Below are 24,140 nucleotides of genomic sequence, written 5' to 3'. Positions count from 1 at the left end.
ATGTGCTCCGGGCAGACGGGATCCAGCTGCCAGCAGCAGCACGAGGGAGCGTGCCCGGGGCCCGGGGGCCACGGGAAGGGGCCGGGGGCTCCCGCTGCCCGGCAGAGACTCCGGCGAGCCCAGGCGAGCCAGAGCTGCCAAGAGAAATGGGCAGATTATGGGATGAACGCAGGCCAAGGCAGGGCTGGGATGCAGCCGCCGTAAATCAGCTTTTAAGTAGCAACAAAATGGACATTTCCCATATGAAATGAGGCACCGGCTGCCACGGAGAGGGGGGAGCGGGACCCCGGCCCAGGGGCACCGGGACAGGGTGGAACCCCCAGCCCGGGGATCAGAGGAGCTGCGGGGATCGGCTGGAGCCCAGGATGGGGAAGGGAAGGGAAGGGAAGGGAAGGGAAGGGAAGGGAAGGGAAGGGAAGGGAAGGGAAGGGAAGGGAAGGGAAGGGAAGGGAAGGGAAGGGAAGGGAAGGGAAGGGAAGGGAAGGGAAGGGAAGGGAAGGGAAGGGAAGGGAAGGGAAGGGAAGGGAAGGGAAGGGAAGGGAAGGGAAGGGAAGGGAAGGGAAGGGAAGGGGGCTGGGCTGCTGTGGGGTGCTCAGGTGGGCACCACCTGCTCTCCAGTGTTCCCAGCCAGAGCTGGCCTGGTGTCTGCTGGATCCAACCTCCCGCTCTGCCCCTGCTTGGGTTTTGTCCATTTTCTCCCCTTCAAGCCCAAGAAGGGCTGAGGGGCAAGTTCTCACCTTCCCACAAACCTCTGCCCTTCCCTTGGGTACCACCTGCCCCCCATTGCTCTCTGCCCTCCCAGCTCTGCCCGTGTGCCCGTGCCCCATTGGGGTGCAGGGCCCTCTCCTCATCCCCTCGCTGTCTCCCACAGGGAAAACACGACCCCCTCGGGGCTGCGACCGACGGGGACACGATGGGGGCAGACGCAGACTCTGCTCAGACGGGCCAAGGCCCTCCTGGCCCCGCAGCCCTCGGGGCCGGGCCGGGGCTCCGGGCGGAGCTGCCGGCGGTGCCGCATTCCGGAGAAGCCGCCTCCGCCGGCGGCCGGTGCCAGCAGGCGCTGGCAGGTTCGGAGCTTCGCAGCGATTCCAGGCACAGATGTCCTTGTTTTAACTCCTCTGCGATGGAGCCTGGCAGACCGGGCGGGGGAGGGGGCGGCTCTGCAGCCCCCGGGGCGGCGAGGACCGTTGCCAGCCCGGCCCGCCCCGGCCGCGGCTCCGGAGACCGCCGGGACCCCCCGTTCCCCCACGGGGGACGGCGTCCTGGGCTCCCCATCGCACAAAAACAAGGACAGCCCCCCCACCCGGGCCCCCAAATCCCTCCCTGTCCCCTACACCCCTCCCGACCCCCGGGCAGCCCCCGGCCCCCGGAGCGGGGCCGCCTCCGCAGCGCGGCGAGCGCCGGGCGCCGGGAGCCTCCGGTTTTTTATGGTATCTGCAATTTTGGCAGAAATCTGTCTTTAATTTAGCTGTCCATATAAAAATCCGCACTGTATAATAATGAACAGATGCCATGAAATTTAAACTGAAGCAATGACTCCTCCTCCCCCCCCCCACGGCTGGCACTCGCCGGTGGCAGCGGCGACCCGGAGCTGGCTCTCGCTCCGCGCCCCCGCCGCGCTCCGCCGGGCCGGGAGAGGGGCCGGCCCGGGGGCACCGGGGGCACCACGGGCACCGGGGGTGGTGAGGCGGGGAGGAAAACCACCCCCCATCTCATCCTGCTTTGAAATAGCGGGGCTGCGTCCGGGCGAGCCGCCACCGCCAGGTCCCCTCGGTGCTGGGCGAGCTCCGCTGACGCCCGGGCAGCCGCGCGGGGTCCCGGCAGCTCCCCGGACCCCTCAGCCCCCCGAGGTGGATTTGATTCCACGGTCGCACGAAACACTCGCAGAGCCCGGCGGGGCGGCGGCTCCCGACCTCCCGCTTCCCTCCCCGAGAGCCGCCGGGCGGAAGGGCTGTGAACCGGACCAGGCACCGGAGCTGTGAACCGGGCCGGGCACCGGAGCTGTGAACCGGGCCGGGCACCGGAGCCTTATACCGCGGCTGTGTTTCGGAGCCGGGCACCAGCACCGGGCACCCGAACCTTGCACCGAGGCCGGGCACCGCAGCTTTGCAACGAAACCGTTCACGGGGACGGTGCACCAAAACCTTCCACCGGAGCTTTGCACCGGAGCCGTTCTCCGGAGCTTTACACCGGGGCCGTGCAGCGAGTGCGGGGCCGCATTGCGGGGCCGGGCCTTGCCGGAGCAGCCGGGCGGGTTCCCGCATCTTCGGCGGGGCCGGGCGGGCACCGGGGAAACAAAAATCCCGACAATTGAACATAAACCAGAGCCCTGCCACCGGGGCCGGCACCCCCTGGCATAGCCGGCCCCGGGAGCAGATGTCGGCGGCCCCCCCGCAGCCCCCGGCCCCCGCGTCCCCCTCCTCCCCTCCGCGGGGGCATCCGCCCTTCGCCGCCGCTGCTCCGGGCCGCGGCCCCGGTGCCGCTGGTGGCGGATGGCGGCAGAAGGGCCGCACATCGACAGCCCCGGCCCCACGGAACCTCCGTCCGGCCCCATCGGTTGTCCCCGGGTCCTCCCGGGGCTTTTTCCCCCGAGAAACGAGTCCCGGGAGGATATTCGGGCCAGAGCCGTCGGAAGAGGATCCGCTGCTTTGGGGAGAGCGGCGAGCGCCGGGGCCCGGCCGGGGGTTCGGGGGCCACTGCAGGGGCTCGTGGGGCCGGGGCGGATCCGCTCCCCGGCTCGGGCCCGACGCCTCGACACCGGCGGCTCTGGGACCGGGCCCAGCACGTCGGGGCCGCGCTGGATCCGGCCCCAGTTTGCAGCCACGGCCCGACCCTAAACCGGCCCGGTTTATCCCTAAAAGCCGCGGGGCTGCGGGGCGCGGGTATCAGACACCCATCCCGGGAGGAAACCGGTGCCTCCGTCCCCGCAGCCCCTGTGTGGCCCCGGCGCTCGATGACCCCGGGGGGAACCGGCCCCCACGACCCGCGTGGCCCGCGAAACCGGGACCTCAGTGCCCGACGCTGCCCGGTGCCGGCGGCCGTCGGGTGGCGACGAGCCCCGGTGGTGCGGTCGGTAAATAAACCGATGGCCGTTAAGAAGCCCGGGCTCCCGTTCAGCACCGCCGTAGCGGACAGCTCCGCTCCGGGCACCGGCGCCGCACCGCGCTCCCAGGGCTCCACCGGGCACCGGGCAGCGGTACCGACACTGGCCCTGGGTACCGAGAACGGCACCGGACACTGGGCACCGGAACCGCATCGGGTATCCCGGGGCTCCCATGGGCACCGGCTCCCTGAACCGGCGCGGGAGCTTCCGGGACTCCAACGGGCGCCAGCGCCGAGAACCGGCACAAGCATCGGCGCTGGCACCGGCACTGGCACCGGGCACCGAGCCAAGGCTCCATCGGGAAGCAACACCGGGAACCGGCACCAGCCCCGGGCACCGCGCCGGGAGCCGAGCGGCTTCCCGGGGCCGCCGCCGAGGAACCGGCCTTGGCTGCCGCCACCGCGCACCCTTCCCGAGGCCACCGGCACCGCGGCCCGGTGCCAGCCCCGGGCACCAAGCTCCGAGCTCCCGCTCCCAGGGGACCGCAGCGGTGTCACCGCCGGTGGACCGAGCCGGGCCGCCGCACCGGATCCCGGTGCCGTTATTGGTGAGGGGGGGACACCGCCTCCCCGGTCCCGGGGGGGACACCCGTGGGGCAGAGCCGCGTTATATCAGCGCCGCCGCCCCGCGGGCCGCGCATTCGGGCGGCGGGAGCGGCGCTGGCACCGCCGGGGGCAGGAGGGGGGGCTCGGCCCGGTGCCCCCGGTGCCCCCGGTGCCCCCGGTGCCCCCGGGGCGGAAGGAAAGCGGCGAAGGCGGCGGAGTCAACATTGAATATTTATTAATCGCCGTCGAAGGACGCTCGGTAATTACAGCCTCGCCGCGATCGCACCGGCGGCTCGTCACGGCCGACGAGTCCTGGCGGGGCCGGGACCGGGCGACGAGCGTCCAGCGGGGCCGGGGGGGGGCGGCCCCGGGAGGGAGGGGAGGGGGCCGGTGCATGCAGTACGGCCGGGCCCCCGGCCCCGCGCCCCGCGCTCCGCCGCCGCCGAGCAGTGTCCGGGCGGCGGGGACGGGGACCGGGAACCGGGACCGGGGAGCGGGATCGGCGCCCGGCGCGGGGGGGTCTTGCATATCGTTGGCCATAAATATTTATTAATCGAAATGAAACGGAACGGAAACACGAAAGCACTTCTGGTGTCGGGCAGCGGGTCCCCTTTGCTACAACGATTTGTGGGTTTTTGTTTCTTTTTCCCTTTTTTTTTTTTTGTTTTTTTCCCCGTTTTAGGTTTTTTTCCCAGAACTTTTTCTTTCCTTTTTTCCCCCCATTTTTTCTTTTTTTTTCCTTTTTTTTTTTTTTTTTTTTTTTTCGTTTTCAAAACATTTCTCAGAAATCCTCCTCCTCTCCTCCTCCCTGGTCTCTAAAAATGCTGGTTTCTCGAAGGTGGTGCGGGCAGGTTCCGACAAAAAAAAAATTCCAAAAACCAAAGAAAACCCAACAAAAAAAAAAAGCATTATCGGCTTCCCGGCGTCTCCCGGCTGAAGGAATGCGGCAAACCGGGACGGAGACCCCCGGGCCGGGCGCCGCGGGGGGGGCGCAGCCCCGCCAGCCCCCCCGGAGCCCCGCTTGCATAGCTGCGGGCTGCGCTTCCCGGCTCCGCCAGCTCGGGAAAACCGGGGCGGCTCCGCGGGGGGGGGTCTTTTTTTTTTTTTTAATTATTATCTTTTTTTTTTTTCCCTTTTTTTTTTTTTTCCTTTTTTTTTTTTTTTTTTTTTTTTTTCCGTTTCAAGTTTTTAAAACAGGTAAAAAACGTCCTGACACACGCGCTGCGAGGAGCTCCCGGGGCGGGGAGCGGGGCCAGGGCCCCCCCAAAGCAAAGTGCATCTCGGAGCGTCCGCCGGGCCGGGCCTCTTGCATAGATAGAAATTGGGGTTCGTTCCTCCCTGCGCCTCTTTATTGCTTCGGAAAGTTTCGCTCCGCGCCGCAGCGCGGGCTCCTCTCGCTCCCACGGGCCGGGGCAGCGGGTGTCCAATGCCGGGGGGGTCCGGGGGGGTCCGGGGTCAGGGCTGGGGAGGGGAGAAACGGCCCAAAATGGGGGTGGGAGGGGGGGGAAAAATTAAAAGATAAATATATAAAATTTCATTAAAACGAATTAAAAATGAAACGAAGCGACTCGACCCAGAGGGTCGTGCTGGGTACCGGGGGGGGCTCCGGTGGGCTGGACTGGGGGGGTCGGCCCGTGCGGGGCGTCTCCCTTTGGAAAATAATGATAATAGTAGTAGTAGTAGTAGTAATAATAATAATAATAATAATAATAATAATAATAATAGTTATAATAGCTGTAATAGTTATTATAATAATAGTGACGATAACAGCGATAATAATAAAATAACTAAATAAATTACGTTAAATAATAAAGAAATAGCAATAAATAATGAAAATTTAAAAATAACGAAATCGACAATAATTTTAAAAAATTAAGAAAAAGGGAAAATCCTCCCAAAAAAGCACTTTGTCCCCACGGGGCGCGGGGACCCGCCGCCGGGGCCGGGTCCCCATATTGCACCAAAGCCCACGGCGGAGCCCCGGGGGCCGGTCCGCGGGGCCGCCGCGGGTGGGGGGAGGGTGTGTGGGGGAGTCTCCCTCCCTCTCCGCCACCTCGGCGATGGGGAGGGGTGTCGGGGAGGGGGTCAGTTGTGGAAGAAGGCGTTGAGCTCCTCGTACATGGGGCCCCGCTCGTGCGGGAGGTGCATGTCGTAGGGGAAGATGTTCTCGGAGTGGACCCCCCCGCGCATCCCCGCCGACCCGAAGACCAGGTTATGGGCGGCGGGGCGGGAGCCGGGCAGCGCCGAGTAGTGCATAGAGTAGTGGTAGCTTTTCTCGTGGTCGGGGGATGAAGAGTCCTGCTTGAGGGAGAAGTTGCCGTTGATGCAGAGCGGGGGGCTGAGCCCCCCGTCGTACTCCGAGCTGTTGTAGTCGGGGGAGGTGTTGCCGTAGAGGCTCTCGTAGGCGGAGGCGCAGTAGCCGTGTGTCCTCAGCCCGTGCGGCCCGGGGCCGGCGGCGGGCGGGCAGGGCGCCGCGGCCAGCCGCGAGCAAGGGTAGGGGTAGGGGTGCACGGCGAAGGAAGCGGCGTTGGGGCCGTGGAACCGACCCCCCTCCTGCCCCTGCTCCGTCAGGAAGTTGCGGGAGTTGAGCTGGAGGCAGCCGGCCACCAGGTTGGTGGTGGGCTGGGACAGCCCCTTGCACAGAGTCTGCACGTAGGAGACCAGGTCGGGCCGCTTGCCCGAGCGCAGGATCTCGGAGAGAGCCCAGATGTAGTTCTTGGCCAAGCGGAGGGTCTCGATTTTGGAGAGTTTTTGGGTTTTGGAGTAGCAGGGAACCACCTTGCGCAGGTTGTCCAGGGCCGCGTTCAGGTCGTGCATCCGGTTCCTCTCCCGGGCGTTCGCCTTCTGCCGCCGCAGCTTGGACCGCTCCAGCCGCGCCTTCGTCATCTTCCTCTTCTTGGGGCCGCGCTTCTTGGGCCGCTCGCCCTCCGCCTCCTCCAGGCCTTCCTCCTCCTCCTCCTCCTCCTCCTCGTCCCCTCCTAGCTCCCCTTCCTCCTTGCTCTCTCCCAGCGAACCCTCGGGCGGCTCCTCGGGGAGGGCGCAGCCCTTCCCCGCCCGCTCCTCCTTCTCGCTCCGGGCATCCTCCTCGCACTCCTCGGCCCAACCGGGGAATTTCGGGACTTCGGGGACCAGGCTGGGCTCGCTGAAAAGTCGCGTCAACATGGTGGCTGCAGCGGGGGGCAAAGAGCCAGGCGTTACCGGCGGCCCCGCCGCCCGCCCCCCCCCCCCCTCCCCGCCCCGCTCCGCTCCCACCCGCCGGGACCGGCGAAAACGAATTGGGCGCGGGGCCGCCCGCCGCTGCCCCCCGCCCCCTCTGCCCGACCCCGGGGCCACCGGGGCTCTCTCGGGGTGCGGCGATTCCGCCCCAGCCCGACCCCCGCCAGCCCCACCGCCGGGGTTCCCCGCGGCCGCCGCCCGCGCCCCTGTCCCGCTCCTCCGCTCAACCCCCGCGCCCCCCCCGCTCCCGGCCCGCCCGATGCCCCCCCCCCGGTGCCCCGAGGGCCGGGCCCGGTGTCGCCGGTCCCTCTTTGACGCCTCCAACTTTTCCCTGCCGCGGGCGCGGAGCGGCCCCGGTCGCGGCTCCACCACCGCCTTCCCGGGGTCGGGGGGTCGAGGAGAGACCGCCGCGCCCCCCCCCCGCATCCCCAGGTCTCCCCCGTACCCCCTCCGGCCCGGTCAGCCGCGCCCGGCTTCCCCTCCCCGCCCCGGGGCTCCCCGCGGCCGCCGGAGCGCGGCCCGTAAAATGCGGCGGCACCAACCGGGGGGCGGCGGGGGGCGGCGGGGGCGGCCGGGGCCCCCCCCGGGGGGCGCGGTGGCCGCGGGCGGCGGCGCTGCCGGGGGCGCCCCCGGGGCCGGGCGGCGCGGCGGGGCCGGGGCGGGGGGCACCGCCCGGGGCGAGGGCCGGGGGCGCCGCGGGGGAGCGGGGGGGCGGCTCCGCCAGGTCGGGCCCCCCCGGGGCGGCGGCGCGGCGGCTCCGCGCTGATTTCGTTGATGCCGCTCGGCCGCCGCTGCCCGCTCCGTCCCACCGGGACCGCGGCGCCCCGGGCGCGCCCAGGCTTGGGGGGGGGGGACCGGGGGCGGCGAAACCCCAACAACCCCCCTTGGGGGGGACTTCGGCGGGGGGAGAAAACCCCACCAGCGGGGCCCGCGGGGAGTGGGAGAACCGAGGGCCGGGGGAGAACGAAAGATGGGGGGAAAAAAGGGCGAGACGTGGCGGAGAAACAAAATCAACATGGAAGTTGCCTTTTCTCCATTCAAGTTTCCTCCGCTGCCCTCCCAACCCTCCACTTCTTACATAACTCACCTTCGGGCGGACCGCAGGAATTCTTATTTCATTGTTCCCAGCATCTTCTGGGAGCGGGACGCGGCTCCTTGAGGTGCTCCAGCCTCCTGCAGTCCTCTATCCAAAAGGAGGCGAGAGTGGCATCTCTACCCAGCAAAGGGGGTACCAGCTCTGCTGCCAGTGCCATATGGTTGGCACGTCATGCGCGAGAGCTATCACATGAGAGCTAATGATTGACATGCGCTTGCATTCAGGGAGATTTGTCTCTCTGGGGAAGGAGGACTCGCCATCTGTCACTCTGTACTCTAAAAAAAAAAAAAAAAAAAAAAAAAAAAAAAAAAAAACAACCTCTTCCAAATCTCCAGCTCTGCCTACACGCTGCAAAATGGGACCCGGGCGAGATGCAGGCGATGGCGGGGCCGGGAGGAACAATGGAGCCAGCGGGAAAACCGGCCATCCTGGCTGGGCCAAGCGTGGCAGGGACACAGGCGGGCGCTGGGGTGAGGGGGGCGATGCCACGGGGACCCTCGCTGGGAGCTGGCATCTGCGGCTCGCCGCAAAATGCCGCGGCGGCTCGCCCGGCTCCGTCCCCACCCTCAGCCGGCAGCCGAGAGGCGATGGCTGCGGTGGCGAGGGCCTGGCGCGAGCCGGGGGCACGGCAGAGGTGGTGGCAGAGCCCAGTTTGGCCACACCGGTGCTGGCAGGGGGCTGCAGGTGTGGCGTGGGCAGGGCCGGTGGCCGCGGGGCCGCGTGTCCCCGTGCGGGTGGCACATGGACGCGCTGGCACCCCCATGGCCACACAGCCACGCCAACATCCCTCCACCCCGTGGCACAGCCCCACACGGCCTTTGGCACCCTCTGGGCACGCACACACCCCCTTGCACGCTCACACCCTCCCCGCTGCACGCAGGGGCTGAGCCCCCATGGATGCCAATCCCACGGTGCTGGTGGCCGAGGCCCGGCCACGCCGCGGTGCAGCCAACGAGGCCTTTGTCTGTCAGGCAACTCCTCATTGCTCTGCCACCCTCCAGCCTCCAAATCTGTCCTCACCACAGTGACTGTGCACCCAGAAATCACTGCTGCCCTTTGGGTGGGCAGCAGCTGGGCCACGGAACCTAAATGGGCACGCAGTGTCCCCAGAAGCCACTTCCCACCACCCGGTGCCCCGGTCCTGGCTGCTCCACTGGGGCCGATGCCATGTCCTGGATCTCCTCTGTCCCCACAAACCCAGGGGTCAGGACCTGCCTGGCTTGAGGGGTGCGGGCAGGGGCTGGGTGCCACACACCAGCACGTGCCAGCCACACACGCCAGGCGAGGGTGGCACGGCCATGGCGTGGCAGTGGCGACTGTGGCTGTGCCCACACGCAGACAAAGGGCTGGCCGTGCCCGGCCAGCAGGGCTTTGCCAGGGCCACCAGCGGTGCCCATTCCCCCGGTGCAGGTGCCGGGGCTGGCACGTGACAGAGGGGCTCCGCCGGTGGCGAGTGTCCCCCCGGCACAAACCCTCTGACTGTCACTCACGGCTGCGGCCGAGCAGATGGCACCTGGGCTGGGGCCGGCCCGCAGGGAGGCAGGGCCCACCCCAGCCCTGCCAGTGCCGGTGTCATGCTGGGCACCAATTCTCGGGCACCCTCCTGGCACAAGGCATCCCTTTCCCGCGGCACCGTTCGGCTCCCTCTGCTGCTGCCATCTTCGTTTTGCCGGTGGGTGACCCGCCGGGATCACGGTGCTCCAGGAACCCACCCTCACCTGACGCCTGTGGCACATCAGAGCCAGCTCTGGGTAAGTCCCCACTGCTCAGACATCGGTCCCCAGGGCAGGGGACTCCCAGCCCTTGGAGACTGGCCACACCCCAGGTGTCAGGGCGGCAAAGCCACCCGTGCCCCGGTTCCTGGCACCAGAATTACGGCCCATGGGGGACCAACGGGGGCCCTGGTTCTGCCTGGGGCCGAGGAGATGCCACAGTGCGAGTGGCCAAGATGGCCCGTGTGGGGACAAGGATGGGGACGGGGATGAGCCACAAGCCCCTGGCCCAGTGTACCCATTACAGCCTAATTAGCAGCCGGTGAGGCTCATCAGCATGCGCAGTGCTTGGAGGGAGAAGAAAGTGGAGACATGAAACGGGGAGAGGAGATGAAAGGGGAGCAGGGAGATGAAAACCCAAAGCTCTGCCTCGGTGGGTGCAGCAGGCGGTGCTGATGACCCTCGGCCGGACTGTGCCTGGCCACGGCCCTCTGAGAGGGCAGGAGTGGCATCCCCGTGTTGTCCCCGTGCTGTCCCCTCCACCATGGCTGGTGGTGGCACAGGGCAGAGCAGGGCAGGGGCAGCCCCGTCCTGCTCCTTGGGTGACTTTGGGAAGGGGCTTCATCCACAGAGGTGAGCAGGGACCTGGCAGCACGGCGCAGGGGCTGGACGAGCAGGATCCATCCCACGGGAATTGGGGCTGTCCTGGGTGGGTGAGGCTGAGGTGAACCCAGGACCAGGCACAGTTTGGGGAGCGCTTTGGAGCAGGGTGGGAGCAGGGTGGGAGCAGGGGCAGGGCTGGGTTCTGCCTTTTTGGGTGTGGAGGCTGGGGGAGATGGCCCAGTGACCCCGGGGCTCTGCTCCCCATCCCACTGATGGTCCCCGTGTGCAGGGACCGCCTGTCCCAGCGCTGCCACCTCTGGTCCCTGGCCACTCCCGTTATGTCTCTGGTGGCCTCGGTGCCAGGCGGGCACAGTGAGGAGTTTGGCAGAGGCATGAGGCTCTTTCCTCCCCCAAAAACCATCCTCCACGTCCCTTCCCTCCCTCCAGCAGGAAGCGATGGGACCCTGCCTGCGGCGGCGATGGCTCCGGCCCGAGGTGCGTGCCAGGGGACACGCGCCACGGGGAGGGACACGGCGAGGGCACAGAGGCAGGTCGGCACTGGCAGAGCCGGCGGTGGGAGCCGGGTGCTGGGTGGTGCCGGGACACGGCTGGGAGCCAGCTGGGCCCGCGGCGGCTCCAGGGGCCCCGCGTGGGGCGAGTTCGCCGGGGCTCAGCCGGCTGCCACAGCCCCGGCGTGGGGCCGGCCCGTGGCACCGCGGCGGCTGCCTCGGCCAGGCCACGCTGCCCCCCACCCGGTGTGGCACGGGGGTCATCCCGGCTGGCCCCTGTCACCGGTGGGGTCCCTGCTGGCCCTCAGCGAGGCCGATCCATGCGGGGCCCGGGCGATGGATCCGGCTCCGGCATCTCCCCGCGAGCGGTGGCGGGGGGGAGGCGGGGGCCGCTGCCAGATGGAGCCGGCTCTGCACTGCAATATTTCTGGGAGGTGAAGGCTGGGGAGAGATGGATGCGCTAACGCGCGGCGGAGCCACCGCCGGGAATGTCACCGAGGGGAGGAGAGCGGCGGGAGCAGGAGCTGAGCCCATCCCTGTCCCCATCCCTGTCCCCATCCTTGTCCCCGCTGCCTTCGGGCCGGGTCCCTGGAGCAGCTCCACCCTCGTAGGACCCATCCCTGGGCATCTTCCAGTCAGCGGGTGAGCAGGGCCCCAGCTGCGGGTGGGGGGCTCTGGGGGATGGGGAGGGGTGGGTGCTGCCCTGCCCGTCCCCGTGTCCCTAGAAGTCCCTGCAGTGGTGACTGTGCAAGGTCATGGGTGGGGAGCTTGGGAGGAGGAGGCTGATGGAGGAGGGAAACTGAGGGAAGAGAGGGGGCCCCTGGCTGAACTGGCATCAGGGGGGTTTAGGGAACTCCCTCATCTTCTGCCAGAGGAGGATGGGGAGATGCTGTGCCAGCCCTGGGGCTGTGGTGTGGCTGCTTCACCCACTGGATCCTGCTCCCAGGGCACCCAAATTCCTGCTCATATCCCCCACCTGCGTCCCCAGCCTGTCCCCCCAGCCTGTCCCCCACAGTCACACACAGGCCAGGGACTTGACAAGTGCTTTTTAAGCCACACGTTGTTAATTAGGAAAATGACACCTGGGAATTGCCCAGTGGGAAACTGCCGGAGCCGCGGCTCCACGTGGGGCTGGGGACAGATGATCACGGGGTGGGGACGCAGCAGACTCGTCCCCCGTGCCCCACACTCCTTTGTCACCTGCTGTGTTCTCCCTGATGGGGTCAGATGTCCTTTGGGGACAGTGGGGGACGGGGACAGGGGACCCCAACCCAGGGCTGGAGGGAGCTGCCACCAGCAGAGCTTGCTGCTGCCGAGGTAACAAGGCCACCCTGATGACGTCACAACAGCCTATGACATCACAGCTGGTGTGTGATGTCACCAGGCTTCAGGAGTGGCCACAGCAGCCTCTCCATGGCCGCTGTGGCAGGTCGGGAGGCACTCACCGGCGGTGCCACCCGTGTGGGCACAGCTGAGTGGGTGCTGCTGGCAGCGGCCCCGGCCCCGCCGTGGCAGATGGCGACTGCCTGGGCCCGTTCCGGGGGCTGGCGGGGCCCGGTGCTGGGGGGATGTGGCACACGGGGGTGGTGGGGGCTGCCCGTAGCCGTGGCCCCCTCCATCGCCCCCCATTTCACTTGCCTGCCCCCCCCAAAACCAGGGACAGGCGGCTGGTGGCCCTCCTGGAAGTGTGTCAGGCCTCAGCCTCAGCCAGAGGGGTGGGCACAGGTGAAGGGGCACCTGGGTGGCACCAGGGACAAAGGCCAAGGGCTGGACTCAGAACTGTGGGGCTGGGGGTGCCAAGCCCCATCCTGGGGAGTCTCAGGTCGCATCCCCTGGGAGCGGGTCCAGCCCGGTGCTGCTGTCACAGAGCTCAGCTGTTCCTGCCAGCCCCACAGCGCAGGGGACGCCAGCGTGGGGCACCCTGGGGTGCTCTCCCCATCCCTGGGTGCCCCAATCTCTGGGGACACCGGGACCCCCACCCCGCCTCCCGGGTGCTTTCGGGGACCCCCCACTCCGAGAAGCAGCACCCCCACCCCAACGCCGAGGTGGGGGGGGGGCCTGGCAGGGAGTGGATTTGGGGAGATGGGGAGTGTCTCCATGGCGACAGAGCGCGATGACGACAGTCGCCATGGCGAGGCTGCGTGGCCCGGCCCGTTGCCATGGCGATGCGCCTGGCACAGCGAGTCGCCATGGAGATGGCCGAGGGATGGAGCGGTCCCCATGGCTGGGGGACCCGGGCTGGGATGGGATGGGGGAAAGGGGGTGTCCTGGGGGGCTGAGCCCCCCGACCCCACGCGCGGGGGGCCTCGCCGGTGCCGCCGCCTGCCCGGTGCCGCCTCGTGCCCGGTGCCGCCGCCCGGGATCATTTTCACGAGGCTTTTCCACTCCAGTTCACACTCCCATCTGACAGGCCCAACTTCTCATTTTCAGAGTAATCACTCCACTGCACTAATTGCACATGCAAATATGCAAATTCGTATTAATTAATTACTATACTAATTAGTTCTGTGGTATTTGCGAGTAATAAATCATTCGGAGGGAGCGGGAAGCTGGAGACCTGGCCCATTTACACTTCGCATAAAAATTTAATAGGCGCTCCGGCTGATCCGGGACAGCCGTGCCACCGCGCTTAAAGGCACAGAGCTGGCCTGGCACGGCGTGGGGGGCACGGGCCCCCCCGGCCCTGCCACAGCGAGTGCGTCAGGGCGTGCAGAGTGGGCAGGGAAAAGCAAAATCGGGGAAAAGCACCGGGGAGGAGGAATGGGGGTGGTTTGGGGGGAAGGTGATGTGAGGGGGGTGATGGATGTGGTGGTGGTGTTGGCGGTTTCCTTGTGGGGAAACTGAGGCAGAGAGGACAGGGTGGGGGTCCCCACTGCTGCACCCCAGCATGTGGGGAGGGGTCTTCCCTCGTCCCTCCTGGCACTCAAGGATGGGGGTACACAGGGGGTGTCACCCTGCTTGGCCACAGCTGCTACACCGGCACGGTGACCACACCAGAATGGTCACCAGACGGGCACCGTGACCACGCTGGCACGGTGGCCACACCGGCACCACGATCATGCCAGCATCACGAGACTGCGACCCCACTGGCACCGTCACCACGTGCCACCACATGCCAGCGTGGTGACCACACTGCCACGGTGACCACATTGGCACCGTGACCACTGCCACCACGCCAGCACTGTGACCGTGCCGGCACGGGGACCACGCTGTCGGGGTGACCACATTGGCACCACGACCAGGCTGGCACCGCCACCACGCCGGCGCCGCGCTCGCGCCAGCCCGGCGCAGCCGCTCCCCGCTGCCACCTTGGGGGATTTTGCGAGCCTTTAATTGTCGTAAGCACAGATTAATTAAGCAGCGATAAACACAAACCCATGCATTATTGATGAATAAGGGTGAGTTCAGGTTGGTGCGATCGGTGTAATTAAATATAAACCTCAAGCTGCCCATTGTTAACGGACAAATTACATTACTATTGCGACACGTGTCGGGGCGCCGCGGCCGGCGAGGGGCTCACGCCCTTGCACCTCCACCCACGGCCCCCAGAGAGGAGATGTGGGGCAGGAACGGGGACCCCACAGCGCCGGGGCCAGGCCCCTTCCCATCCTGGATCCGTGCGCAGCGAGGATGGTGCTCCACAGGCCCAGGGACACGTCACGGAATCTGTGGGGACAGGAGAGATGGGGTGTCCCCACACGGCCCCTGTGGACGGCACAGCCCTGGCACACGCATGAACACGCACATGGACGCGCGCGCGTGAACACGCCTGGCACACGCGTGCAGATGTGCACGGGCCTGGCACACGCATGGACACGCACATGGACGCGCGCGCGTGAACACGCCTGGCACACGCGTGCAGATGTGCACGGGCCTGGCACACGCATGAACACGCACATGGACGCGCGCGCGTGAACACGCCTGGCACACGCGTGCAGATGTGCACGGGCCCGGCACACGCATGAACACACACTTGCCCATCCCTGGCGTGCACACACACACACACATCCACACCCCCTCCAGACTCCTCCTTCCTTGTTCCCTCCTCCCCTACCCAAACCCCCCCCTCACCGCGGCCCGGCAGCCCCGACCCCCCCCCCCCCCGCATGACCAGAGCCCCCCCGTGGGCACCACGCTGTCCCCTACGTCCCTCTGGGATCCCCCTGTGCCAGGCACCGTGGCCGTGTCCCCTCCCCGCAGGCTCTCCCCGTTGAGTCCCCGGGGACCCCCCCCCACACACCCCCACGGGGACAAGTGACAATGACCCCGGGGGGCTGCGGGAGTGTGGCGAGCCCGGCTGTGCCCCCCTGGCCCCCCTTGCCCGGCGCGGGGTGGGGGTGCCAGCTGGAAGCTATTTATTAACCAGTCATGGTTAAATTGGTTTATAAATTAACAGATGTTTTAACTTTATTCTTTCTTCTGGGAATGGAGGCAGCAAACTGGTCTGTGCTGGCGGCCGGGACCCCCCGTGGGGGGGGTCAGAGATGGGCTGGGGGGAGCGGGGCTGGGAGCCCCCCTTCAGCCCACCCTGGCAGGGCTCCGTGGGGGCGCCAGGATGAGTTTTAGGATCCTTTGGGGTCCCCCCTCCGCAGGGAAGGGGGTGGGTGAGGCTTCAGGTTGTAGAGGACAAGTGCTACAGGTGGGTAAACTGAGGCACGTGATGACCCCGGGCTGCCTCTCGGAGTCTCACCACTGCACCCCTTCCCTCCTGGAACCCCCCAGATTTGTCCCCCCCACATTCCCCCTTTATCCTCCCCGCATTCCCCCACAAAGTTCCCCCGTCAAGGCTTTTCCCGTCCAGCCCCTCCTGCGCTGGGCACACCCTGGCACCGGGCTCTGTGTGCATGAACCCCCCCCAAACCAGCACAGCCCCTGCTTGGCTGGGTGCCCACCCCGGGGGTGTTGCCCCAGGACCCCCCCAGTGCCCCCAATCCCACCCCGTGGTGTGGGTGCAAGTCTTGGCATGGGCCGGTGGCTGGTGGCCGGTGGCCGGTGGCTGCCAACCAGGGCGGCTCCAGCCGCGGCTCCGCTCCGGCCACCCTGTGCCAAAGCCCTTGAGTCGCTGCCCGGCCCACGCGGCCGTGCCAGCCCCGGGTGGCCGTGCCAGCCTGGCCATGCCAGCGTCGGGAGTGACATCTGCCACCGCGTGCCGCGGCGCCGACGGGCACACGGGGCCGGTGAGGGCACCGATGGCACCAGGACCGGGCACAGCCCGAGGGGCCGGGGGGATGCAGCCCCCTGCCCGCCCCGTTGGGGGTTCAGGGGGTGCGACTCCTCCTCGTCGTGCTGGGGACGCAGCCGGCCCTGTCCTGCCAGGTGCGGGGACACGCGGCCCCATCCTGCCGGGAACCCAGGGACACGGCCCCTCCTCGTGCCAGCGCTGGAGCCCCCGCACTTTTTGGGGATAGGGGGTGGCAAACCACCCCACATCATGCTAAAGACATGGGATTTGAACCCCCCGATGGCGGCGGGTTATAGGGGTGCAGCCCCCCCAGTCCTGCCTCAGTTTCCCCATCGCACCCCCCCAGTGCTGCCCAGTGTCCCTGAGTAGGGCAGTGGGTGCCTTTTCCCCAGACCCCCATGAAGCCCCATTTTGGGAAGGTGCCTCCCAGGCCCCCCTTCCCCTCTGCAGCACCCGAGGGTGGTCGCTGGGGGGGTTCCCAGCAGTGAAGGGGTTAAGCCCCCTGCTGCTCTCCCCCCCCCCCCAACCCACCGCCTCCTCGGGCTCCCACGCGTGCTCCGCTCCCACGCGCGTTCCCACTCCCGGCATCTCCTCTGCACCCAGGGGAGCACCGGCCCCCACCCGCCGCCCCCGCTGCAGCTCCTGGGGGGCGGCTGCACCCACGGGGGGTCTTGGGGCTCGGGGGGCTCAGCCCAGGGCGAGCTGGGAGGGGACACCCGGCAGCGGGGTGAGGGACAGCCCGCAGGGCCGGGCGGGGGACCCGGAGGGGGACACCGGGGTGAAGGGCGCTGAGCGGGGGTCCCGGCACCTCCGACGCGACCCCCGCCCATCCTGTGGGCCACGCCCCCTCCGCGCACAGGCCCCGCCCCCCCCGGCACTCACCCTTGGGCCGTGCGCTCGTCCCCGCGATGCGCTGTCCCCGCAAGGCCCTGTCCCCGCGATGTCCTGTCCCAGTAAGGTCCTGTCCCCGCGGCAGCCTGTCCCCGAGGCACCCCATCGCCACAACCCTGTCCCCACCACGCTCCGTCCCTGGGACACTTCGTCCTCATGGGACCCTGTCCCCACCATGCTCCATCCCCTGCACACCCTGTCCCCATCCCTGTGCCCATCCCTGCTGGGCGCTTCGTCCCCGTGGGACCCTGCCGGGCACGATGCTCCACCCCCAGCACACCCTGTCCCCGCGGTGCTCCATCCCCAAGGCACCCTGTCCCCGTGGCACCCTGTCCCCACGATGCTCCGTCCCTGGTGCGCCCCAACCCACCACGACGCTGTGTCCCCATCTTGTCCCCACGACGGTCCATCCCCACACCCTCTGCCCCCCGTGACACCGCGCCACGCCCGTCCCCACGGCTCCGCGGTGGGCGCAGGCTCCTCGCCGGTGCCCGCTGGCGGGGGGCGAGCGCTTCTTCCCTCAACCTGCTGCTATTTTTTACTCCCTCTGCGGGAGGATTCGCTGCTGCGCGGAGCTGCAGCCCCCGCGGCACCGCGGCACGGGCACGGGGACGGGCACGGCACGGGCACGGGGACGGGCACGGCACGGGGTGCCCACGGTGCTGTCCCGGCGACGAGCGGGGCCATGTGTGCCACACGTGTGCCTGGAAGGTGCCTCCGTGTTCCGGGCCCGGTGCGGGCCCCCCCCCCCCCCCCCACCTCCCCGTGCCACGCTGCAGGTGCCACCCGCGGGTGACGGTGCGTGGGCGCGGGCGCGGGCGGCGCGTGCCGATCCCGGGGGGCTGCGGGTGCCGGCGCTGCCGCAGCGCAGGGAGGGGAGGGGGCCCGGCCACCCCCTCACACGGCGTCTTCGTGGGTGGGAGAAGCGGGAACAGCAGCGGGATGGAGCCCTGGAACCTGTTGCCATAACGACTCGGGTCCTGGGATGGGGACGGTGCTCGGAGCCCGGCACGGGGACACCCGGCACAGGGCCAGCCAGGGGACAGGGTGACCGAGGGACCCCTCACCTTGTCCCCAGATTTTGGTCTCCTGGCTCTGCTGGCGCCTGTCCCTGATTTGTCCCCACCCGGCTGGTCACTGCGCTGTGCCACAGGCACAAGTTTGTCACCCAGAGACAGGTTTTGTCACCCAGAGCCCGACTTTGTCACACAGAGCCAAGACTTGTCACGCAGATCCAAGACTCGTTGCCCAGAGCTGGACTTTGTCACCTAGAGTTGGCCTTGTCACCCAGAGCCGAGATTTGCCACCCAGAGCCACGATTTGTCACCCAGAGCCGGGCTGTGCCGTGTTTTGCCGAGCTTTGCCGCGTGGTGCCGGGCGGGCGGGAGGCTGGTCCATGGCTCGGTGCCACTCGGGTAAATATTTTGCTGGAGCGGTGGCTGCTGGCCCACGGCCACCCGCAGCCGTTGGAGCACCGGGAGATCCGGGGGACGGAGCCAGTTCCCGGCTCCCCCTTCCTCGTTCCTGCTCGGAGGCGGCTCCCATCGACACCGCCCCGGGACATCCCAGGAGGGGACGAGCCACCGCTCCGGCTGCTGCCGACCCCGCTGTCCCCCTGCATGGGGACCCCCTGGTTGTGCCCCTTCGGTGGGGCCGGGAGAGGTGCCTCGATGTCCCTCGTTCCCTGCCTGGAACGTGCAGTTGTCCAGGGGGATGAACCCCCCACCTTCCCCAGGGGGAACATTTTATGTCCCGTGGGATTTTCTATGGGGAAAATCTCCAAAAGCTGGGGAAGAGCCAGGGCAGGTGGGCACAGCCCTGCGTGAAGACACAACTCCCGCACCCTCGACATCCCGGGGGCTGCAGCTTGGGGTGGGGGGACCCCCGGCACATAGGGGATGGGATGTTTTGGGAGTCCCGTGTCCCCACGGAGGGGGACTCTCTCCCCACTCTCTCCAGAGTGGTGCCCCTGTGTCCCGTGTGGCACAGAGCAGCCGGGTGGGGGGAATTCTGCCGCTCCCCACGCAGGGGTGGGAGCGGCTGTCCCTCTGTCCCCTGCCCCCCACCTCTGGGGAGACTCAGGCATAAGGAACAGGGACACGTATGGAGCCACCCGTCCCTGTCCCAACGCAACCGGCCACTGCAGGCGGGGTCCCCCACGGCAGGGAAGGGGTTAAGGACCCCCCACAGGTTGGCTGAACCCCCTGGGGGGCTCCCCAAGGAATCATTACCGCGGCCTCAGCCCCCCTGCCCGGGGAGGGGGGGGAATGAATAATTCAGCTCCTGGTAGGAAGACGTGTCCTCCCTCCCTCTCCTTCCTCCTCCTCCTCCTCCTCCTCACCGGCTCTGCCTTCCCCACCTCCCGCCACTCTCATTCCTCGCCGTACCGAGCCCCGGGTGCCACCGAACTCCGCTCGGTACCGGTGCCAGAGCCCCCCCGGCTCCGGTGACTCCCGGCCAAGGCCATGGACCCCAAGGAGCGCAAGAAGATCCAGTTCTCCGTGCCGGCCCCCCCCAGCAACCTGGACCCCCGCGCCGTCGAGATGGTGAGGGGGGGAGCGGGGAGAGGGAGAGGGGAGCGGGGAGCGGGGCCAGCCCGGGGGTCCCTCCTCTCTGCCGGGGCAAAGCGCTGCCGCTGACCTCGGGGCAAGGAGGGACCCCCGGAATGACCGCGTGGGACGGGAGGGGGACACGGGAGAGCCCGAGGGGTGCTGGAGGGAGGCGGGGAAGGACGGGGACAGCGGGGACGGGATGGGGACAGAGTGGGACAGGAGGGAGGGGATGGGACAAGGGGGATCGAAGGGGACGGGAGGGCACCGGGAGAGCAGGACAAGGGGGATCGGAAGGGACAGAGGGGACAAGGCAGGGGATGGGACAAGGGGGATCGGAGGGGACAAGAGGATCAGGATGGGACCGGGAGAGCAGGACAAGGGGGATCGGAGGGGACAGAGGGGACAAGGCAGGGGATGGAAGGGACAGAGGGAACGGGGGGGAGATGCGTTGGGACAGATGGGATGGGACAAGGGGGAGGTGGGAGGGGACAGAGGGAGGGAGGGGATGGATCCAGGGGGAGATCGGAAGGGACAGAGGGGACAAGAGGAAGAGGATGGGACCGGCAGAGAAGGATAAGGGGGATCGGAGTGGGCAGGGCATGGGACGGGAGGGACAGACCGGACGGGACTGCGAGCGGGACACAGAAAGGGACGGGCTGAGGACGAGACGGGGACAGGACGAGAGAGCTCCAAGGTCCCCGTGGAAGTTGCGGTCCCGCACAGGGAGAGTTGTGCCGGGGGGACAGGGACAGGGACAGGGACAGGGACAGGCATGGCACAGGAGAGCAGGGAAGGGATGAGACAGAGGGCACAGGATGAGGACAGGGATGGGATGAAGGGGACAGGATACGCTGGGAGTCGGTGCAGCCACCCCCGCCGGTTGTCCCTGATCCGAGGGGACGTCCCCAGCACACGCCGACCCAGAGTCCGCCCGGAGGAGCTGCTCTGGGGCTGGGATGCACTGGGGACACGCCGGGGACCCCCGTGCCGGGTGGCTTTGTGGCCCTGCACCCACAGGCGCACACACGCTCACACACGTGCAGACACGTGTCCCTGGGGCGCAGGGCAGGGGACAGGGGACCCGGGGCGTCCCCAGCCGGTGACACCCCGCTGTGCCCCAGATCCGCCGGCGGAGGCCCACGCCGGCCATGCTCTTCCAGCTCTCCGAACACTCCTCCCCAGGTGAGCGGGGCCGGGGGACGTCTGGTCCAGGGACGGGAGGCGGTGGCAGGGATGGGACAGGGTGTCTGTCATGGGGACCCGGTGGCGGGGAGGGGATGCGGGGGCGGGGGTGGGATGTAGTGTCACCTGTGGAATGGGATGTCTGGCAAGGGAGCCGGTGGCAGGGAGGGGACGGGGTGTCACACAAGGAAGGGGGTGGCAGGGAGGGGACGCGGGTCCCCGGCGGGCAGGGTAACCCCTGGAGGGGCTCCGAGAGTGGGCAGGACCCTGCCCGGCCCCGCTGGGTGCCCGTGTCCCACTCACCCTTCTCTCCCCGGTGCCGCTGACACAGAGGACGAGAACCTGCCCTACCAGGTGAGTGGACCCCCGACACAGCCCCGCTCCCCCGTCCCGTGTCCCCAGGGGGGGTTATCGGGGCCCAGCCCCGGCGCCCGGAGCTTATCGGCTCCTTCCCGGCACGGGCACACGGCGCCAGCGCCGGGGACGGGGACAGGGACACGGGATGGGGACATGGAGCCCAGCCAGGCTGTGGAGTTTGGCCGCGGTGCAAACCAGCGCGTGACCGTCGTGGGGTCACCCCCCCAGTGTCCCCAGTACTGTGTCCCCAGTGCCACATCCCCGTGGAGGGGTCCCCAGTGTGCGGTCCCAAACACCTCCATAAGAGGGTCGCCATCAGGGGCAGCCCAAAACCACGTCCCCAAGGCAATGTCCCCATCGTGGGGACCCCAGTGCCACGTCCTCATGGCAGTGTCCCCATAATCGTGAGGACCCCAGTGCCACGTCCCCAAGGCAATGTCCCCATCGTGGGGACCCCAGTGCCACGTCCTCATGGCAGTGTCCCCATAATGGGGGTCCACACCATAGGATCCCCATGGCAGGGTCCCCTCAGAGGAGTCCTCAGGATGGTGTCCCCAATACCCCATCCCCACTGCAAGGTCCCCACCTCAGGGTCCCCAACACAGGGTCCCATCATGGTGTCCCCAGCACCATGTCCCCAGCGCCACATCCCCTTGGCAGGGTCCTCATTGCTGGGGAGGGGTGGGCGTCAGCTCCATTGCGAGACCCCCATCGCATCCCCCCACCTCTCCGGGGGGGGTTCCCGGCTCTCCCGGGGCCGCGGTGACCCCCGTGGGGACACCAGGCCCCCCCCCCCCCATCCCGACGCCGCTCCCCCCGCAGCGCTCGTCGGGCGAGGGCTGCCTGCTCAAACCAAAGAGGACCAACCCGTGTGCCTACACCCCGCCCTCGCTCAAAGGTACCGCCCGCGGGGGCACCGGCGGCACGGGGGGCAGCGCGGGGGCTGGGGGGACACCGCGGTGCTCCCAGTGCTCCCAGTGCTCCCAGTGCCCGGTGACACCGGCGTCTCCCCAGCGGTGCAGCGCATCGTGCAGTCCCACCTGGAGAGCGGCATGGGCGGGGGTGACAGCTCCGACGGGGAGCCCGATGACGGCTGCGACCCCGACAGTGCCCTCGAGTCCGGTGAGGGCACACAGCGACATGGGGAGGGGGCTGCCGGAGCCCAGGGGATGCGGGGACACGGATGCCACAGCCTGCGGGACACAGGGGCATGGGGAGGGGGATTCTGGAGGCCAAGGGGTGTGGGGGTGCGGTGATGGGGCTGCTGGAATTTGGGGGATGGGGACGTGGCGCTGCCAGAGCCCAGGGGACAAGGAGACGTGGGGACAGGGGGTCACAGACACAGGAGCGCCAGAGCCCCGGGGACGTGGGATCATGGGGACAAGAAGCCCGGGGTATCTGGGGACAGGATTGCTGGAGCCTGGGGGACACGGGGAGATGGGGACGGGGCTGCTGGAGCGGGGACGGAGGTCATCATCCCCTGTAGCCCTCGGGGACAAGGCGTGTGCCGGGGCTGGGACACGGGCCGGCCGCTGCCGGTGCTGTCCTCGCTGCCCCGCCAGCGAGGCCACCACGTTCCCCCGCCGGGCCGCGTCGCCGTCCCCCGCGGGGCCGGGTGACGCCAGCCGGACCCCCGGCCGCTGCCCGACGCGGCGCTGCCGGCGGTGCCCCGGTGCCGCGCGTGCCCCGCGGTGCCCCGGCCTCATCGACCCCCGCCCGGGCAGCCCCGGGGAGCCAGGGCAGAGCCGAGCGCAGCTACTTCCCCGCCGGGCTCAAGGCGCACAAGCGGAAAGGTAACGGGATGGGGACGGGGGGTGGCGGAGAGATGGGGATGGAGGGGGGACAGGGGTGGCAGGAGGGTGGGGGATGGATGGGGATGGGGGGACAGTGGGAGGGGCAGGGGTGGCAGAGGGATGGCAGGAGGACAGACACGGAGGTGACGGCGCAGAGACAGGGGTGGCAGGAGGATGGGGACGGGGCGGTGGAGGGATGGGGGCGGCGGGAGGATTGGGACAGCAGGACAGGGGTGGCAGGAGGATGGGGACGGTGGGGACACGGGGACAGCGAGGGGACGCGGCCGCTCGCTCGCCCGCTGCCGGGCGGGCACCGGGGCTTGGGGCCGCGGGGTCTCCTCACGCTGTGGGTCCCCGGGGCCACCGTGCTGGTCCCCACAGGCGGGCAGAAGGTGTCCTTCGCCGGCGGCATCGACGAGCGCGAGGAGGACCTGAAGTCGCTGACGGTGTCAGAGATCCCCGAGGACCCCGAGGGAGCGGAGGGTGACGAGGAGGAGCCGGGGCAGGAGCAGGACGGTGGCACCGGGGGTACGTGGGCTGTCACCCCCCCGTCCCCCGTGTCCCCGGTGCCACCGCGCCCGGCGCCGACGCCGCGTTTTGTGTCCCCAGAGCGGCGACACGTCGGCTTCGCCGAGGTGCCCTCGCGCCCCATCGGCACCGAGCGCCACTCGCCCACCTTCCCGCTGGGCACCAGTTAGCTGGCACCGGGCACCGGCCCCCCCGGCCCCCCCTTAGCTTCGCCTGCGCCCCCCGGCTGCCCCCCGCCCGCTGCCTGCGCTTCGTCTGCCGTGCGCCATGTGCCGTGCGCCACGTGCCGTGTGCCGCGCCGTGCTGGGCCTCGCCGGGGCGCGTCGGGACCCCCGGCCACGGCCGCCGCCCCCTCCCCACGGGCCTCGCGCCCCCCCCCGGCTGCCGGCGCAGGAGCCGGGGATGGGACCCCCGGGCGCTGGCGGGGTCCGGGTCCCCCCTGGCTGCTGCCCCCCGGCCCCAAGCGAGCAGAGCCCCCCGCCCGCAATAAACGGCTGTACAGAGGCTGGAGAGTGTTTGGGGGGGGCTGCGGCCATATTGGGGGGCTGGGGGGGGGGGTCTGGTGGTTGTTGGGGGTGTGACAGACTGCGGGTGTGGGGCAGGGCCATGGGGCGCCCCACGAGCACCCCCCTCTCCCATAGGGAATGGTCTGTCCCACTGACTCCCCCCATGTGGGGAATGGTGTCTCCCAGCCCCACGGATACTCCCCCCAACCACGGAATGGTCTCTCCCCACCCCATGGCCACCCCTCCACTGGAGAATGGTCTCTCCCAGGCCCACTGGCACACCCCCAAGGAGGGGAATGGTCTCTCCCTTGCTCGCCCCATAGACACCCCCCCCCCTTCCACACGGGGAATGGTCTTGCCCTCAC

At 68.6% G+C, this 24,140-nt stretch overlaps 3 protein-coding genes across 3 annotated transcripts; 2 read left to right on the top strand and 1 right to left on the bottom strand.

The window, feature by feature from the left end:
• LOC128800008 (collagen alpha-1(III) chain-like) lies at positions 1-4,201 on the top strand. The gene is made up of 3 exons (XM_053964894.1): positions 1-200; positions 872-1,420; positions 2,398-4,201. The coding sequence occupies exons 1-3, from the start codon at positions 1-3 to the stop codon at positions 4,199-4,201; spliced, it is 2,553 nt and encodes an 850-aa protein (XP_053820869.1).
• NEUROD2 (neuronal differentiation 2) lies at positions 3,867-8,116 on the bottom strand. Its single transcript, XM_053964983.1, has 2 exons — positions 7,952-8,116; positions 3,867-6,815 (listed from the first exon to the last, which is right to left on the bottom strand). The coding sequence occupies exon 2, from the start codon at positions 6,808-6,810 to the stop codon at positions 5,734-5,736; it is 1,077 nt and encodes a 358-aa protein (XP_053820958.1). The 5' UTR covers positions 6,811-6,815; positions 7,952-8,116; the 3' UTR covers positions 3,867-5,733.
• An 11,109-nt stretch (positions 8,117-19,225) lies between these two features.
• PPP1R1B (protein phosphatase 1 regulatory inhibitor subunit 1B) lies at positions 19,226-23,773 on the top strand. The gene is made up of 8 exons (XM_053965489.1): positions 19,226-19,403; positions 20,531-20,591; positions 20,923-20,945; positions 21,771-21,846; positions 21,963-22,070; positions 22,673-22,741; positions 23,123-23,269; positions 23,351-23,773. Exons 1-8 carry the CDS (start codon positions 19,323-19,325, stop codon positions 23,437-23,439), a joined length of 654 nt encoding a protein of 217 aa, XP_053821464.1. The 5' UTR covers positions 19,226-19,322; the 3' UTR covers positions 23,440-23,773.
• The last annotated feature ends 367 nt before the right edge of the window (positions 23,774-24,140 follow it).

The sequence above is a fragment of the Vidua chalybeata genome, chromosome 26, assembly GCF_026979565.1.
Source record: "Vidua chalybeata isolate OUT-0048 chromosome 26, bVidCha1 merged haplotype, whole genome shotgun sequence".
Lineage (NCBI taxonomy): Eukaryota > Metazoa > Chordata > Aves > Passeriformes > Viduidae > Vidua > Vidua chalybeata.
This window is presented reverse-complemented; position numbering and strand designations above follow the sequence as displayed.